The sequence below is a fragment of the Balearica regulorum genome, chromosome 2 (assembly GCF_011004875.1).
Source record: "Balearica regulorum gibbericeps isolate bBalReg1 chromosome 2, bBalReg1.pri, whole genome shotgun sequence".
NCBI classification, from domain to species: Eukaryota; Metazoa; Chordata; class Aves; order Gruiformes; family Gruidae; genus Balearica; species Balearica regulorum.
This window is the reverse complement of record NC_046185.1, coordinates 9,192,282-9,209,160: the sequence shown is the minus strand read 5'-3', so window position 1 is coordinate 9,209,160 and position 16,879 is coordinate 9,192,282. Positions and strand designations below refer to the sequence as shown.

Below are 16,879 nucleotides of genomic sequence, written 5' to 3'. Positions count from 1 at the left end.
CCCTCTTCTCTATTCTAAAAATAGGCTGAGGTTGACAGTGTATGACGGCAGCAGGGCAGGCCGTGACGCTGCGCCAGCGCCACTCACGGCCACAGCCACCGCCACACGGCCACCCGCGCCCCCCCCCGGGCGGGGCCAGCGTGACGCCGCTGTCAATCACCGCGCACAGCCGCGCATGCGCGCAGCCGCCTCCCTTTGTCTCCCTCGCTTAGCGGCACCCCCCCCTCCCCCCCGCATCACGCGGCGGAGGCTCCGCAGTCACGTGCCGGGGGGCGGTGGCATGGCGGCGCAGAGCCGCGCCTCGCGGGCGCGTCGCGGGGTGGTGACGCGGCGGCGGGGCGCGGGGAGGATGGGGCTGTGAGGGCGGCCGCCGCGCCGGACACCCCGCGCCGCGCCGAGCGGGAGCAGCGGGCGCCGCGCCGGGGCTGCGGGCCGCCACAGGCCCCGCCGCTGCCTTGCGAGTCGGAGGAGGCGGTAAGGAGCGCCGGGCAGGGCGCGGGCGGCGGGGCGGGCGGCCCCGGGCGATGGCCCCCTCCGGGTGGGCCCGGCGCGGCGCGGGGCTCCGGCGTCCCCCTCAGGGCGGCCGGGCCTGGCGGGGCGGCGCCCGCGGCCCTCCCAGCCCTGGGCCCCGACCGCGGCCGGGGGTCCGGCGGGCCGCGGCCACTCGCGTCCTCCCCTGGGCCTGCGGGAGCGCTCAGCCCCGGCCGGCCGGGGGCCCTCCCGCGTTCCGAGCCTGGCTGCGGAGGACGGACCCCTTTGTGTCTTCCGCGCCCGGCGACCGGCGTGGGCTTCCTCAGGTCGGCCACCGCTTCCCAGGCAGCCGCCCCGGCTCGCGTTCCCAGCGTTGTCAGGCGAGCCCCGCTTAAAAACTGGGGTCCGGATGCCGCTCCTCTCGCGGTCCGGACCGAGGAGGCTCTGGCCCCGCAGCCTGGCAGCAGGAGCCTGCGGCCCCGACGGCAAACCGCTCTGTGCTGCGGGGGGAGCAAGGTAGTTAGTACGTCGGGAAGTCACGGTGGTAGCGGTAGGAGTCGGACAGAGACTTGATATCACTTTGATAGTGACTGAATTACGGAAAAAACCCCTAAAAAGGTACTTGCGAATGAAACTTAATTAGCGCTGTGAATGAGAGTTGAGTGCACAGAAAGGCTGAAGATGGCCTTTCTGTTTTGTTTATTTTTGGTTTTGCTAATTTCACCTTACCTGTCCTTTAGGCCATGTTTATCTTTAAAGTTCTATTCTTGATAAGGTATATTTTTCTTGGTTTTGACCTTTTCCATGGTAGAGGAAAGAACCACATAGATGCTAGGTAACTCTTAAAATTATGCTCCAAAAGCATGTCAGGGAATTACAGTGTCGTACAGTTTCAGAGATGAGCATGAGGAGGGTTTTGTTTGCTTGTTACATAAGGTTGATGATTTTTTTTGGGGGGGGGAGCAAGAAATTGAATGAAAACACATGAATTTTATTTAGTGCGTTCTTTGGATTTTTTTTGGCTATACTTCTGAAAAACTAAGCAGTTAATGGAAAGTCAGAATAGAGATTTCACATCTTTTTCCACCCTCTGGAATATATTTGCTGTCTGTGACATGCTTTGGAGAACATGTGTTTTAATATGACCTTTTTTTTTTTTTTTCTTCCAAAGGTAGTGAAAAAGAAAATAAATCAAGATGAGCAAAAAGCCTCCAAATCGTCCTGGAATCACATTTGAGATTGGTGCTCGTTTGGAGGCACTGGACTATTTACAAAAATGGTATGGAAGACATTGTGCAGTATTTGCTAAGACCAAAATTATTTTGTGTATAGTGTCTGCTTTGATATTTAATTATAAAACTTAGTGTACGTATTACTTGACTGTTTCACAGGTGGTCTTTATGAATTTCCATATAAGTTTGTTAAAAGTTTTTTGAGAAAACTTATTAGCTTCTAGGAAGATATTCTCTCTTCAGAAATCAAACTAAGCTTTTCTATGGGTTTTTTGTTCGTTTGCTTTTAGTTACTTGTGCAGCAAGTAAGCGAAGGGCATTTGCAAGAGTAGTGTGGAATGCAGAGATTGATTGGTGTGTTAATGTGAGAAACCTCTGTGACTTAAAGACTTCTTTTATCTTAGTGTGAAGTCATGCAGATGAATTTGTTTTGTATTAAGTTATCAGGCTTCATAGGTTCACAAAACTGATTTTAAAAAAAAGAAAACATCCTTAATCGGAGTTCATGGAATGGGTAAGTATGATTGTATCAAACGGAGGAAAGAAGCGCTTAAAACTGCGACTCTGTGCCATCCAGTTAGATCTTGAGTAAGAGTCAAGACTATAAAATGGAAAATTGTGGGCACAAGGACCACTGTACACAGCATGTGTATTGTGAAAGGAGTTGTTCTCTTGAAACAAATTGTTAGTCAAACTTACATTAATGCAGGTGGGCTAATTTCGTGTTGTAAGCTGGGCATGTTATTTCAGTTTGAAAAATCCCTGGTTTTGGTAAAGTAGATAACACAGAAAGTTGATGCTTCGACACAGAAGTTTTTTTCTTAGCTGCTTTCTGATTAATTAGGGCTAGGAAATGTTGAGGCCTCTACCTGCTTTTCTGTTGCGTTCCTGGAGAATTAAGCATGTTTGTGTAAACATCTGATCCTGCTAACTCCAAGTAATATGATAGAGAAGTCTGTGTATTATTTATGTTTTTACTCCATTAGTTATATGCAATATAAAAAGTTGCGTTAAAACTTTTTATCTGTAGAGCTTTGGTTTTAATTATAGCAAACCCATTTATTTTAATGAAGGAAATATGGTTTACAGAACAGTCCTTGTTCTTATCTGTTGCTGTAGAGTGGGTTTGCAACATACTGATTCTATAACTGAATGCCAAGATCATGAAACTGTCTGAATAGTGCCATAAAAATAAAATTATTTTAATACATCTTTCTACAGCATCTCCTGTGACTAGAGGTGATTGGTTAATGTAACTAGATAACAAAAGTTAATATGTAAAAATAGCTTCAGCTTAATTGTATCAAAAAAAAATAAATCACTGAATATAGTTTGTATCAGATCTGCCCAGCCTTTTCACAGGTGTGGGTTGCGTGTCAGTTCTGGAGTACTGGTCTAGATTTGGCCTTGGTAGGCATGGGCCCTGTTGCAAGCTCTGCAGCTGAGTTGCTTGGTAGTTTCAGGCAAAATAGAATTTATTCTGAACTTTCTAGGAATTAACTCATCATCTGGACCACCAGGTAGAACAGTTCAAGTTTATGTGCATGTAAACTTCCGTGATGCCATATACAGGAGCAGAAAGTCAATATTAAGATTTTACAGTTACAGTAACACTGAAAACAGAACTTTTTTTGAAATGAAATAATATTCCTGCATGTAACCGAAGAGCTTATTAGAGAAAGCCTACTGTCATGTTATTATTAGGGTGACATGGGCTGGGATAATAGTCCATGTGACTTTTTTTTTCTTAGCTTTCTGTTGCATAAGGGGGTGGTGGATGTTTTTAAAATTCTTTCTATATATAAGCTGTACGTATTCCCCTCATCTGCATGTAGAAATAGAATATACTTCAAAGAAAATAAAGTTGCTGAACTTACATGAAATCTCTTTATATTTTTTAACAAAACCAAAATTGAAGAGCAGTAGTATTGCTTAGCTCAGTCTTTCTACAAGCAGCAAATTGAGAACACTTACTGAAAAATAGCCTTTGAAAGGATTTTAATTTTTTTCCTCCATTTTTCTGAAAGCCTGCTGTCATTTAAAGATCCAGTGTCTGTGACCAGTTAAAATCTTAATCAAGAAAGGCTTCTAGAGGATGGGAAAAAGTATAGTAAAGTCCTGCTTTGTTTTTGCTTTCTCAGCTATTTCTGCAGCTCTTAAATTTTCAACCGTGTAGTAGTTGCTGAAATTCATCTCATGGAGTCTGGTGTTCTGTAAACTTTGGAGAGGGTATTGTGTACCTTGACTATTTATTGCTTAAACCCCCCATACTTTTAAATGAGGAAGTTTTTGCAGACAGTGTTTGAGTCACTGGTATCATTTGGCACATATGGTTACTGAGTAGGTGAAAGCCTGGTCAAACTGATCAGCAAAGACAGGCTGTCAGTGAGCGTGTTTATTTTTGCTTTATTGTGGAGGTAACTGCAGTTGCTTCTTTATCAAGTGAAAAACAGTATGCTGTTGCAGGGGAGGTCATCTTCCATAATGAATATCTTCCACTTGTTAAATTTAAATTCACTAAAGCAAACTACGAAATGCAGCTCTGATCAAAATCAGTGTGATCATCTATCAGCAGACAGTAAGTGAGATGGGATTGACTGAAAATAGAAAATTATTAAATATCTATGAGATGATCAGGGGCCTGGAGTGTATGACCTGTGAAGAGAGGGTGAGGAAACTGGGCATGTTTAGCTTGGAGAAGGCTTCAGGAGGCCCACTAGTAGCCTTCCAATACCTACAGGGATATCATCAAGAAGACTTAGCCAAGGTTTCCACAGTAGTGCATGGTTGGAAGACAAGGGACAGCAGGCACAAGTTGAAATGAGAGATGTTCAGGCTAGGTACAAGGAGAATCTTTTTTGCTATGGGACAGTCAAGTAGTGGATCAGGTTGCCCCAAGAGCTTGTGGAGTCTCCAGCATTGGGGGTTTTCAAGACTGGGCTGGATAAAACTCTGGAAAACCTGGTCTGATCCCATGGCTGGCTCTTGTCTTGAGCGAGAGGCTGGACTAGAGGGTTTCTGAGGACCCTTCCAACTTGAATTATCCTGTGTTCTCGTACAAAAACTGATACATGTGCACAAAGAGATGAAACAGTAGTAGAACTGCACATACCTGCAAGTATGTGCCCCTGCGTAAGACTGGTTCTTAAGCTGTTAGCTCCCACAAATAGGACACAGTCTCTGCAAAGCTGATGTATTTAAAGATGCATGTCTTTTTTTTTTTTTTTCCCTGTTTCTTGAGTCTTTTCCTGGCTCTCTACTGCTTGTCCTGTAAGTGCCAGATACTGCTTTGAAAAAAACACCTTGTTAATTTCCTGAGACCGTAGTCTTTATTAATAATCTTCTTGATCTAAACTGTAAGTTAGGTAATGAAGGAAGTACAGATAAATGACCCTTGTGGCAGTTCTGGAATGAAAACAACTGACTAAAATAAGTTACTTACCAGAACAGCAACACTTTGACTTGGTATATGGAGAAGTCCAAATGGAGGGTATTTGGTTTTATATCCTCTATGAGGTAGAAGGAAAGACTTTTTATACCATTATTGTGAAGGCAGGAAGTATGTGTCTGCTTCTAGACTTTGTAGGTGCAAACTTGGGCAAATTTACTAATGTTTTTACGTCCTTTTTTACAGTTTGAAATGCCTGTTGTCCTATCTTACAGAGCAATTCACCACTTGTTGGTCACTTTTGAACGATCAAAAGGCAGATGATAATAATGTAAAAATGAAAAATACTGTCTGTGTGGCCATTAATAGGTGTTCAGTGCATTGGAGAAAATGTTTGTGGTTTTTTTTTTACGCTGCCAAGAAATGAAAATTAGAAGTTTCCCATTAATTTTTCCTATATGAACATTGGAGCATTATTGTTGTCTGACTAGTGCTTCGTAGCGTAAATTTTGTAAGCCATACTAAATTTTGCAGCTTTACAAAAATGTTGCATAATTCTTACGGGCTGGAACAACTGGAACCTGAGAATGGAGAGCATGCAACACGTAAACTGGGCAGATACCATCAGCTAACAATAGTTTTCCTGTTCTCTCTTTAAAAAACAAGAACAAAACCCCCTGAAATTCGGATGGGACTTTATTTGGGATTATTAAATATTATTTCCAGCATGCTATTAAAAAACACACCCCAAACTTGCAAGTTATTGTTTCTTCCCACAAAAGGAACACTTTCATTGTTGAACTGGAGTGTGGTGGTCTGTTGGTTTTTGGTTTGGAGGGGGTTTTTTTTCCATGAAAAGTCAAAGACTTTTTCCTCAACTTTTTAGAGTGTATTTTGTCTGGTTTATGCTGAACAAATTTTGCCAGATCTGTTTGTATATCAAATTCATTCTGATCCCTTAGTGTGGAGTACTTGCTAGGGGCGAACGGGGAGAATTAACCCGACTGGAAGGTGGTTGGGCCTTAGACAACATTACGCTTTGGTACTATAAAGAGTGGTGTTTGTATTCCCCTTTGTAGTACTTCATAATGCCTACTTGTAGCTTTGCAACAGAAGGAACTTCTACATAAAATTTCTCATGTGTATGAGATGTAACCATCTTAATATTAATCTTTTTTTCTACAGAATAAACATTAATCTTAGCCATAGTAAAAGCTTTTCTGTATGCATTATTACTAAAAATTGTTACTAAAATTCTTTAAAAAGGGGGATTAAAAAAATTTATGTTGCCATTTTACCTTTTATTAGCAGGAAATGCATACTTGCCTTTGAAATATTTGTATAATTTTGCAATTTATGAAATTGATTATTTTCAGTAAAATTACAAAAACTATAACACCAGAAAAAATGTTTCTGTGCAGTGTAAAATTTGAAACAGTAAATCCTGCAATATGTGTGCTTTGCTCTTTTCCACTGTGGGATCAGTATTGTGAAATATTACTGTTTATGCATATTTGTGGCACATCATGTGTCTAAATTTAGTGAATATTGAGGGTAATAGTTTGTTGCTAAATCCATACAAAGTTATTTTGGGGTTGCCTAATAACCAATCATATATAGCTTGGGTGGTTCAGAGATTTGCTAAATCTTCCATCTCTGAGGACTGGAGTTGAATGCAGGTTTTGGCTCTATTCATCTTGCAATCACTGTCTTAAGATACATTGAAGAAATATAGATTATTGGAATAAAGCCATTATGTGTTGATATGATTATTATAAGATTTAACTGTGCAAAACCAGTATCATGGACTTTGATTCAGAGCTGATAATGACATTTTAAAAAGACTTTGGCAGCAGAAATTGTATTTGTCAAAGAGAAATTAACCAATAAATACCTGTCAGTGCATTTCCTTTGTTGAATGATCCCTAATGAGACTTAGTATTTTGCATATCTTCTTTTATTAACTGATGCTAGCTTTGCTCTCTTTTCTCCCTCTTCTTCCCCTCCCCAATATATAGTAATGTCTTGATTCTTGGCTTGCTGAATTTTCCTTAAAACTATCTTCATATTCATATATTTGCCTCTAAACTATACTCTGTATTTTACTTCCCCCTCTTACGTGGTTTTCTTTTTCAAGGACAGTGTACTATATTGTGCCAGTTTGTCCCTTCTGTTGTCTTCTACACACAGTGCCTGGAATGGTGACTTTGGTGCTGCTGACCTGTGAAAGCTACCAGCCATAACAACAGTAAAAATGTAGCAAGGGAACTGCTACAAGCTAGCACCATGATGGGAACAGAATATTTGCATTGTAGATGTGTAGGAAGAGGAGAATTCTGTCTTTTGGCTGATGGTCCCTGAAATCTGTAAAATAACCAGTTTTGCGTCACTGCCTGGCTGGCATGTGATAAACCTGAGATTTCTAACTGTGGTGAGAAAGAGCACCATCGTTCTTGTCTTTCATTTCACTACTGCTGCTTCAGGGATTGTGCACAAACTCTCATTTTAGATTGCTACAAAGGGCACTTCCTGTCCTCTTGCTTTTCTGCTGTTTTTCCTTCCTTCCCTCTCTCAAGCGCTTTCTGTGTCATCCTTTACTTCTCTTGGGAACTCTCTCAGGTAACATCGTTACACATACATTTGCTGTAGTAACAGTAAATTTACTTTTTCCTCTGCTTTGTTACTCTTCCTGCTTATTCTGACACTTGATGTCTAGTTATAAGAAGTCTGAAACTGGAACATGCTGGAAGATGAAAAAATTAGTAAGAAATTTTATAATAAAATTGCTACATGTAGCAGCATGTAGAGTTAAAAAGAAAGCATCATCAGGGCTTAGGAAAACCATCTCTTGGCTGACTTACTTTCTTGATGCCTTGTTCGAACTTAAACCAGAATTCTGATGATAGGATTCAGGTTTTGACCTATGAGTTTTACTTTCTGTTTTGATACAATATATCACCAGTTTCTGTGTTCTTGTTAGATTGTTGTTGTCAGTCTACTTGAGAGGGGAAAGGAGGTTGATCTTGTTGCTCCTCTAAGAGAAGTCCCGTGGAGTTATGTCTTGAAAAAGATTTTGTTAGTAGGGTGGCAAATGAGAGTCTGCAGTTTGAGACTGATGGGGTTTGTTCAAGGTGGTTTTTTTGTTTAGTTTTTTTAAGTTTGGTGAGAAGAAGTTGGGAACTTAAAGAATGGCTATGAAAATATTTTGCATTTCTGAAATGTATGGAAGAGAGAAACGCAAAAAGAGGTTGGACTGTCAGCGCATTCTGATGTGAGAACAAAACGTGGCTAAAGTAGTTGCAGTAGTAACCTAGAAAATCGGAGAGAAGTCTTTTCATTCAGGAACTCCTGAGATACTGAGATGTTGGGAAGCTGTGTGCATCACTGCAGCTGAAGAAGTAGGACTGGAGAAATGAAGGAGCAAATTGAGTTTGACACCTTTTGTTTTAAGGCCCTGTTCTAGTCACCAGGAAATAAGAAAAGCCTGTACTTCCTGAAGACTTTTATATTTTAATCAGAACATAGCGTTAAACACTCCTTTATCAGCACTGTCAGTATTTCGGAGAGAATATATTCAAAATGGAAAATGTTGGCAGGGCTCCTGTATATGTCAGTTGTGTTTCTAGCTGATGGAATTTGCAGTAGGACTGGAAATGGGTTGCTCAAGCTCTGCTGTCTTACTATTGCTCCACAATAGCACTTTGTTAGAAAAACAGGTTGCTCCTTAATGAAAGGGAAAAACAGCTGTCCTTTTGCTGTGGTCTTTCTTTCAATAGATGTTCTGTTAACTTTAGACCATCCCTAATATAAACTCTGGAGAAAATTTGGTTATTTAATTAACTTCTGTTTGAGATACTTTGTGCTTTTGAATCTGTTGCAATACTTCTGTGAAGGGCAGAAGGAGCTGAATTCTGCACCATTCCCATTTTCTCTGCATTTTGTACAGTGGAAACAGTGTGACAAAACCAGTTTGTGCCTTGCTCCTGTACTACAATTTTGTGAAATATATCATTTCGATGAAACAGAAATAGTAAGACTGAATAGTGATTGCTGAAGTTAAAGAAATTTGCCATATTTCCCTACAAATGTAATCTCAAACTTTATGGTTCCTAAATTGCATCTATGCCGCACCCAAAATTAGATGCCTAAGACTTGATCTGGTTGCAGCTCAGTCCTGATTAGTTCTACTAAGCACATACAATGTTTGCTGCGAGTAAAATCCACATGTTAATTGTGATGTTTATTTTAGTGCATGTGGAGTTACAGAGAGATGACTGCTAAAAAATAGTTATTATGAATCAAATTTAATGGCAGTGAAATCACAGAAGCTGATCTATAAATTGGTAAAAAGCTTAGATCAAGTAAGAATGTTCTGTTGCCTTTTGGGTTTTATTAATTGCTTGGATTTGTCTGGAATGAATGGTACAGTTTGAAACATTTCATACGATAAAAGTAATGAATGTATTCCTAAAACTATTTTATGTCCTTCCCATCCCCAAGCAAATGAAAACTTACATGATTTTGCTTTAAACAAACACAGGTTTTAAAACTGATAAGGACAAACTTCTAATGACAATTTTAGGCAATCTTGGCCTGGGAGTTGGAGGTTTAAATTTGTATGTAATCGTCTGATTAGGATGAAGCTGATGACACATCACTGATGTGTAAAGATAAGTCTTAAACTAACTGTTGTCCTACTATCAATTCAGGAACTTCATCTTTTTCAGACTTGATAATTTTTCAGTACAAAGTGTTAGCATAACTTTCTGAATGATCATGTGAGCACTGTTGTATGCAAAAAAAAATAAAAACCCTGGAAAAAGCTTTAGAATTTATGAGTTTATGTTTATCATTCAAGGTATCCATCTCGTATTGAGAAGATAGATTATGAAGAGGGGAAGATGTTGGTCCACTTTGAACGTTGGAGTCATCGCTATGATGAGTGGATTTACTGGGACAGCAATAGGTTGCGACCCTTGGAGCGACCAGCATTAAGGAAAGAAGGGCTAAAAGATGATGAAGAATTTGTTGTAAGTGGCACGTTTGTCTGACTCTTTTTTTTGTAAACTGCCCTACGTGTTTTCCTACATGAAATCTCTCTAGCATGTAATGTTTAATTCTTCTTAGGAAAAAATCTGAATGATTAAAATATTAATGACTAAATTTTTATAAAATAGGATTTTAAACCTGGAGAAGAAGTCCTAGCTCGTTGGACAGACTGTCGCTATTACCCTGCAAAGATTGAAGCAATTAATAAAGAGGGTACGTATTCATGTGTGGTCCATTGGTAAGGACTGTTTGCACATGCTATGCTGTAGCTGCAAAAAAAACTGACATGCATATAAAATTTTCCTCACTGCCTCAATATTAAGTGAAAATGTTTCTATTCTATCAAATTTAGTAAGAGGTTCATCTTTTATCTATGTGAAATTAAACAATTCGAATTTCTACTGGTCGACAAAATGCTTAATGTTTCTCAGTGACGAGAAGAATAGCCTGTGCATAGTGTTATGAATATTTTGTACTATTATTGATTTGGGCTAACGATATATTTAAATTTTTGTAATTGTTTTAGGAATGGTAGGTCTGTTTAAAGCTCTGTTTGTTGAAGAAGAACAATGGAAATGGGGAAATAAAGGAACAACATAGATGCAATACTTCACAGTGGGGTGACATTTACAATGAATATAAGTAAAAGTTGAAGTTTTTACTATAGTTTAAAGCAAATGAGGATTTATTTGTGAATTGAATGGTTTCCCTGTTGTGGCAACTTAAATATTACATAATTTCTCTAATGAATTATGAGCAAAAAATGACACAGTAGCTTAAACATGCTTGAAATTGTCCAAGTGGACAAAGGGCAATAATATAAAAGCAGGGTTTCATTGAGGCTGTCACTTATTTTTCTTAAAATTCTCAATCCTGACTGTAGGTAGCACCTGGTTACTGTGTTCATATAGCCTACAAAACATTTTGCTAAAGCTTTCATAGTAACAAGGTGTGTTTGTTTCTTAACTACTCATAGTGATTACACATCAATCCTCTTCTAGGAACATTCACAGTACAGTTCTATGATGGTGTTATTCGATGTCTTAAGAGGATGCATATCAAATCTATGCCAGAGGATGCAAAAGGGCAGGTAAGAATACTTTAGGTATCTCTTTATTAGGTTTTATATAGATACATGTTTTTTATATATCTTGAGATAATAAAAATGTCATCTAGCACAACTAGTTTTAGATTACAGTTTTTATTCTAGGTCCTGCACTGCCTTGCTTCACCAGTTTTATGGATGATGCCCCAGAGTGTGCTGCTCAAGTAGTCTTGCCTCTATCTGAAATGCCTAGCTGCCATACACTCCATTGCTGACTAATCTGTTCCCAAAGTTTTGTCTTGCAGAGTTTACAAAACCAGGGGCATCCAGAGACTTTTTCCTCTGGTGTCCTTTCAGGAAAAAGCTTTAGCTTGTCAGTAGTCTGTGCTGCTGATTTTTATTTATTTATTTATTTTCTTTCTTCCCCACCCCATTTCTTTTGTTTGCTACTGTGGTAGCTTTTTGTCCACATGTTCTTATTAACATGACTGTTCTGTGGGGGTTTTCTCCCCTGTGTCAGAACTTTTGAGGATTCAGACAGATAAATATTTATCTCTGATAAAGTCCAGTTGCTGTTAAGGAAGAGGTGCTGAGTAGAAGTTGAGGGAGGCTGTGAAGTAGAGGACATGATTTAGTCACTAGGCATATCTTTACTTGCAAAGGAAAACAACACTGAAAACTCTTACATGCTTTCAGTGGAAATGCCATTGCATTTATCTTGCATGGTAACTGTATTCTCATAGTTAATGAAAAATTACTCCACTGAAACTATTTGAGACTCAAAGACAAGAAATGTGAGAAAACTGTTATTTGCTCCCAGTTTTCTTCAGAATACTTCTAAATTGGCAAGCAAAATTCAGGTATTTCATAATTACTGTTGTAACCATCCCTGTTGTTACAAGAGCAGATGGATAAGCGAATTGGCTTGAAAACATTTCTCTATCCTGTCCTCCAGGTTACAGGTAGCTGTATGCCTGGGTTGAGCATCTATGCAAAGAACGTGGAAACTTTGTGCAGGCAGCTCTGCACTATTTAAACTATGTTTCCTCAAAGAGACTAAACTGAAATCCATAGTCATGCTAACACTGGCTTCTTGCTACAGTCTTACAATAACTCTATTGAACCAGTATATAGTATTTCAAACAATACTTTCAGTATGACAGTAAGTTAGGAAGCTAGAGTATTTCATTTTCCTTCATAAAAATAAAACCTTGGGTAATGTGGTTGTGACTGAACTGAAATAGCCCTTCTGTGACAATGTGAATAAGTCCCTTACGCTGTCCTGTGCTTTTTCTAGGGAGCTACGTTATGTCTAATCTTGAGTTACTGCTCTTAGGTCACAAGCATTTTCAGCTTTTTAAAAAAAAAGAAAAAATCCATTTCTTAGCAATTATTTTGATGTCAAGACATGCTTGATGGCAGTCCAGCTGTTCTATTAGTTCTCATTTTGAGAGTTATGGTGTCAGTCTCAGTCATCTCGGGGACTGAACGTAGGTGGCTTCAATGAAGTCTGGGGAAAGAATAAGGGGGCCAAATTTACACTTTATGAAATGGATTTGAAATTTTTGAGTTGTCTTGCAGCAAGAACAACACCAATTATGCCTTCTGTAATGCTAATTGATACTAGTCCTAGCGTTTCATTTTGCAAAATTAGATACAAGCATGAAGTTCTGTAGCTTTCAAAGGCAAAAATACTTTTTTTTCTGCAACATCTCCTACATAAATGGTAAAATATTTGTTTTTTTCCAAAGTGTATTTGTAGTATTTAAGAATAAAAATGTGATCTAAGATGTGGTTTGAAAATCAGTTATCTGAAACTGAGCTTTGTCAAAGCCTAGAACTCAAATGGATGTTTTTGCTTTTTTGTGTTATAAGAAATTTAGTAAAAATTATCTAAAGCTTAAAAAAATGGTAAGACTATAACTTGATTTGAAAATTGGTGGAGTTGGCAGATCCAACTCTTCATGCTTAATTTAAACCTATGACTTGTTTTTTGTTTGTTTCCAAAGGGGGGGGGGAACCCCACAACCCCAAAACACTTCAAGGGATGAGTGTAAGCTTAGGATACTTCAAGTTCTAGTGCATTAGCAAATTTAACAAATGTAAGATCTGTTTGGAAGGTGTGTGCTAAGCATGCAGAATTTGAATTACATGGAGAAAGAGGGTTATAGACTAGTCAATTCTTTGATTTGAGCTTAGTGTGTCTTAAAGGAAGAGATTGTAAACACTGTAATGCTCAAACTATCTTTGAGTTGCAGCAGAAGTGTGTTTTTAATACGACTCAGCTGCGAGGGTGGAAAGGCAAAATTTTTACAGAGTGGAAAATGTGTGGCTCAATGCAATGAGACTATAGGTTAGGTTTCTCTGCAGATAAGTGCAAATTAATTGAAATCACACAGAAATGTGGCTAATGTAGTACAGAGAGAAAATAAAAAAAAGATGGGGATATTGAGACTGCCCTTGTGAGAGCACATATGAAGTATTCGGATAACTTACTTTTTCTGTTTCATCTTTTTGTTTTATCTTCGATGTAATTAGGCGCGCGAGAGGGAGCAGATAGCGCCGGAGCTGAGATTAGTGACGGAAATCGAACCAAAAGAAGTGAGTTTTGAGGAGGGTTTTGAAGGAGAGGGAGGGGACTTGGCACACAGGAAGAGGAAGCTGAGGAAAAGCATGGATTTGCGATTGGGACAGAGGAAAAAAGAAGATGTGACAGGAGACAATGTGAGCCAAGATGTAGGTGGGGCAGACTGTTTAGAATTGAAAGGTGAGGGTAAGGAATCCAGGCCTGATGTGGAATCAGCCAGTCAATAGATTGATGATGTTTTATCTATGTGTATGTATGAATGTGTGGGAGTTGTGATTTATCAGGAGAAGAAAACTAGCTGAATCTTTAGTACTGTAGAGAAGCAAAAAGGTGGTGAGCGTAGGCAGGTGAAGGGAGAACGATGTGTGTGTGAATTCTGCTATTGGCACAAGGGTTGGATTTTAGAAATGATTCTGGTTTTTGCCTTCCCACTGTTGCAGGTTTAAGGTTACACAAAGGAATATTTTAAAATATAAGTGTTTTAGCCAATTGATGTGTAAGGCTGTTGGGTAATTTCTACTAATGTATTTCTTGATCGTGCAATTTCCTGTGCTTTGATTTAGTGAATCTAATTAGCATAATGACAGTTTTCCTTAGTAGTGACAAAGTAATGTTTTGTCTTCTAACTACCATGTCTCATTACTTCCTCTCTGTCAATTTTCTCAGCTTACTTGAAAGATGAATTTTAGTAAGAATAAAAAAGAAGGAAATACACTTTTTTTAAAGTTACGTATGTAAATACCTTCACAGGAGTGAGATACTGTGGGAAGTGGGGAATCAGACTGGATGGTCCCAAGGAACTGGTGCAGAGTTACAAACCCACAGTCAGTAAAGGGACAATATCAGGACACGAGGGAGAAGTAGAGAAAACTTTTTAGAAGGATTTTGCTTTTACTTTATTAATTTATGGTGTGTTCATATTTGGGCCCTTGACTTTGTGTATACTAAATGTTCTGGGGAAGAGTCCTGCTATTAAAGATTTACTAGTTTCTGTGATATCTATGATATTTAATGTTCTGCTATTACGTTTGACAGAGTAGATATCTTACAACAACCTTGAGACAGATTTCAGAATTCATTGTGCTATAGGGTTCCACTGTTATTCTCCCATTTTTTCTTGGTATTTCTAAAAAATTTGTAGAAAGGCACAAATGCATCTTTTTGAAGGAGGAGATTTTGTGCTCTTCAAAAAATTTAATCACCTTAGCATCTTAGATGCTAAATAGTTCACACATGTCAGGAGCTGTGCAGCTGAGCAATTGCTCAGCAGGAGTTCAAGGTTAAAAAGCAGAAAGTACCTGTGTCACTTAAGTGCCTATATGTTTACTCCGGAGCCAAAATAAAAATGGACCAACCAAGTTTCTGGCCAGTTCAGAATCACAAAATTGTTGAGGTTGGAAGGGACCTCTTGAGATAATCTTGTCCACCTCCCTGCTCAAGGTTCTCTTCACTGATTTTAAATTTACATGTTAATCTGGAAAAAAAGTATAACTGTCACCATAATCAATGTCTCTCTGTTCTGGCTTCTGAATGTTTAACCTTTGTTTGTTTCATTGTTTTATGTTTCCTGCTACCCTTTGTAAGCTCGGTGTCTTAAGAAAAATATCCAAACAATGAAATAAAATGCAAACAAAAACCCCTTCATGTTGCACCAGAACAGCTACCCTTAGAACAGGATACTTAGTTCAGTGTGGTCCTTGAAGCTCAGTATCTTTGAAAAGCTTCTGGTTTCAGGGTGCTTAGCTTGACAGAAAATGAAAATGCTGTTTAGAAGCTGTTTTGATGCAGGCTGCACTTCCTTTGCTTCCCACTTTTATCGTAAGATCCAAGCTCCAGCCATGTTACTGATCCTCTTCATCCCTTGGCCCAGGGTACAGTGTAAGACTTCTACTCTCAGGTCTCCTAACTCCTCACCAGCACAAATAGCTCAATCCTTTTTTTGTCCTGCTGGATGGGCAAGGCTCTGGATGGACTGGAGCTAATGTGTGTGCTCGTTTTGGCTGGCCAAAAAAGAGGTATGTGTGTTTTTGATTGACTATGCAGCTGGCAGTTAGACACGCTCTTTGTGGCTGGCATGTCACCAAATGGCCTTGGTAGTTGGCTGTTGTGTAAGCATTGCCAAAGCGCTTCCAAACTTTTCTGCTGCTAGCTGGACTGAGTGTATGCATCTTGCATTGACAGTTTGGACATGGAACATTTCATCTTAAAGGAATCAAAAATGTTGGTGTTTCTAAGTACATTACTTGACACAATGTAGAAGCATAACCTATGTAAAGCAGTGATTTAAAAGTACTGAGCTATGGAAAAGGAAAAGCATAATACAAGGAAAAGTAATGCTTTGTATTTTGTGTTATGCTTTTCTCGTACATCAAAGAAGGCAAAGAAACCTCAGTAGAACAGAAATTTGAAAGACTTATATGTAGTGAGTGGGGAAAAGTTGCATTGAAACAAGATTTATAAAATCAAGATACTTTAGGTACCTTGTGTGATAACAAAGAAACAGTTCCGAATAAAATATACTCTGTTTACAGTTGGGGAAAAAAAAAGTTTTACTATTTGTGAAGCACTCACACAAAACTAGACAAGAATAGTCTTTATCTCACCTTTTTAATATGTGGTAGTAGAAATCTGCAAATACTCTTGTGCCAAATTGCCATGTAGTAATTTAATTATCATTTAAAACACTCCGGTGCTTAATTCTTACTGGTGGAGGATGAACATTGCTATTGGTTTTTGTATCGCATGTAACTTCTCCATGGACAAATTCTGTACCTTGATGTTAGAGAAAATTTGAAAAAATGCTTTAGTAAAAAGGATCAAGTTAAAATTTTTGCAATCAGATTGATCCCTGACACTCAGGAGACATAAGGCGGGAGTCTGATCACCCTAGACTAGTGGAAAGAGCTTGGCTCAGCCTTGGAAGTATTTAGTTCTCTGTGTTGACTTATAGGTGGCTAGACTTCATCTGTGTGCCAAAAAGTAGATGAATTTGGGCTGTATGTTCACCCCTTGGATGTTTCTGTATGGTCAAATAAGTCATTATGCAAAATGGCAGTTTTATTACCTTAAATGTGGATTGTGAAATTCAGTCATATTATAGAGCACTT

At 39.1% G+C, this 16,879-nt stretch overlaps 1 protein-coding gene across 16 annotated transcripts in view; it reads left to right on the top strand.

The window, feature by feature from the left end:
* The first annotated feature begins 303 nt into the window (after positions 1-303).
* PHF20L1 (PHD finger protein 20 like 1) overlaps positions 304-16,879 on the top strand; it is a 59,213-nt gene continuing 42,637 nt past the window's right edge. For 2 of the 16 annotated variants that reach the window (XM_075743282.1, XM_075743270.1), the window contains exons 1-6: positions 307-474; positions 1,643-1,750; positions 9,950-10,121; positions 10,269-10,353; positions 11,142-11,230; positions 13,724-13,786. In XM_075743282.1, the coding sequence (XP_075599397.1) occupies positions 1,668-1,750; positions 9,950-10,121; positions 10,269-10,353; positions 11,142-11,230; positions 13,724-13,786 (492 nt within the window). In that variant the 5' untranslated portion in view covers positions 307-474; positions 1,643-1,667. Of the gene's footprint in view, positions 475-1,001; positions 1,090-1,642; positions 1,751-9,949; positions 10,122-10,268; positions 10,354-11,141; positions 11,231-13,723; positions 13,787-15,652; positions 15,788-16,879 lie in introns of those variants that run through there. The other 14 variants (XM_075743274.1, XM_075743279.1, XM_075743281.1 and 11 more) reach the window with 10 other exon arrangements.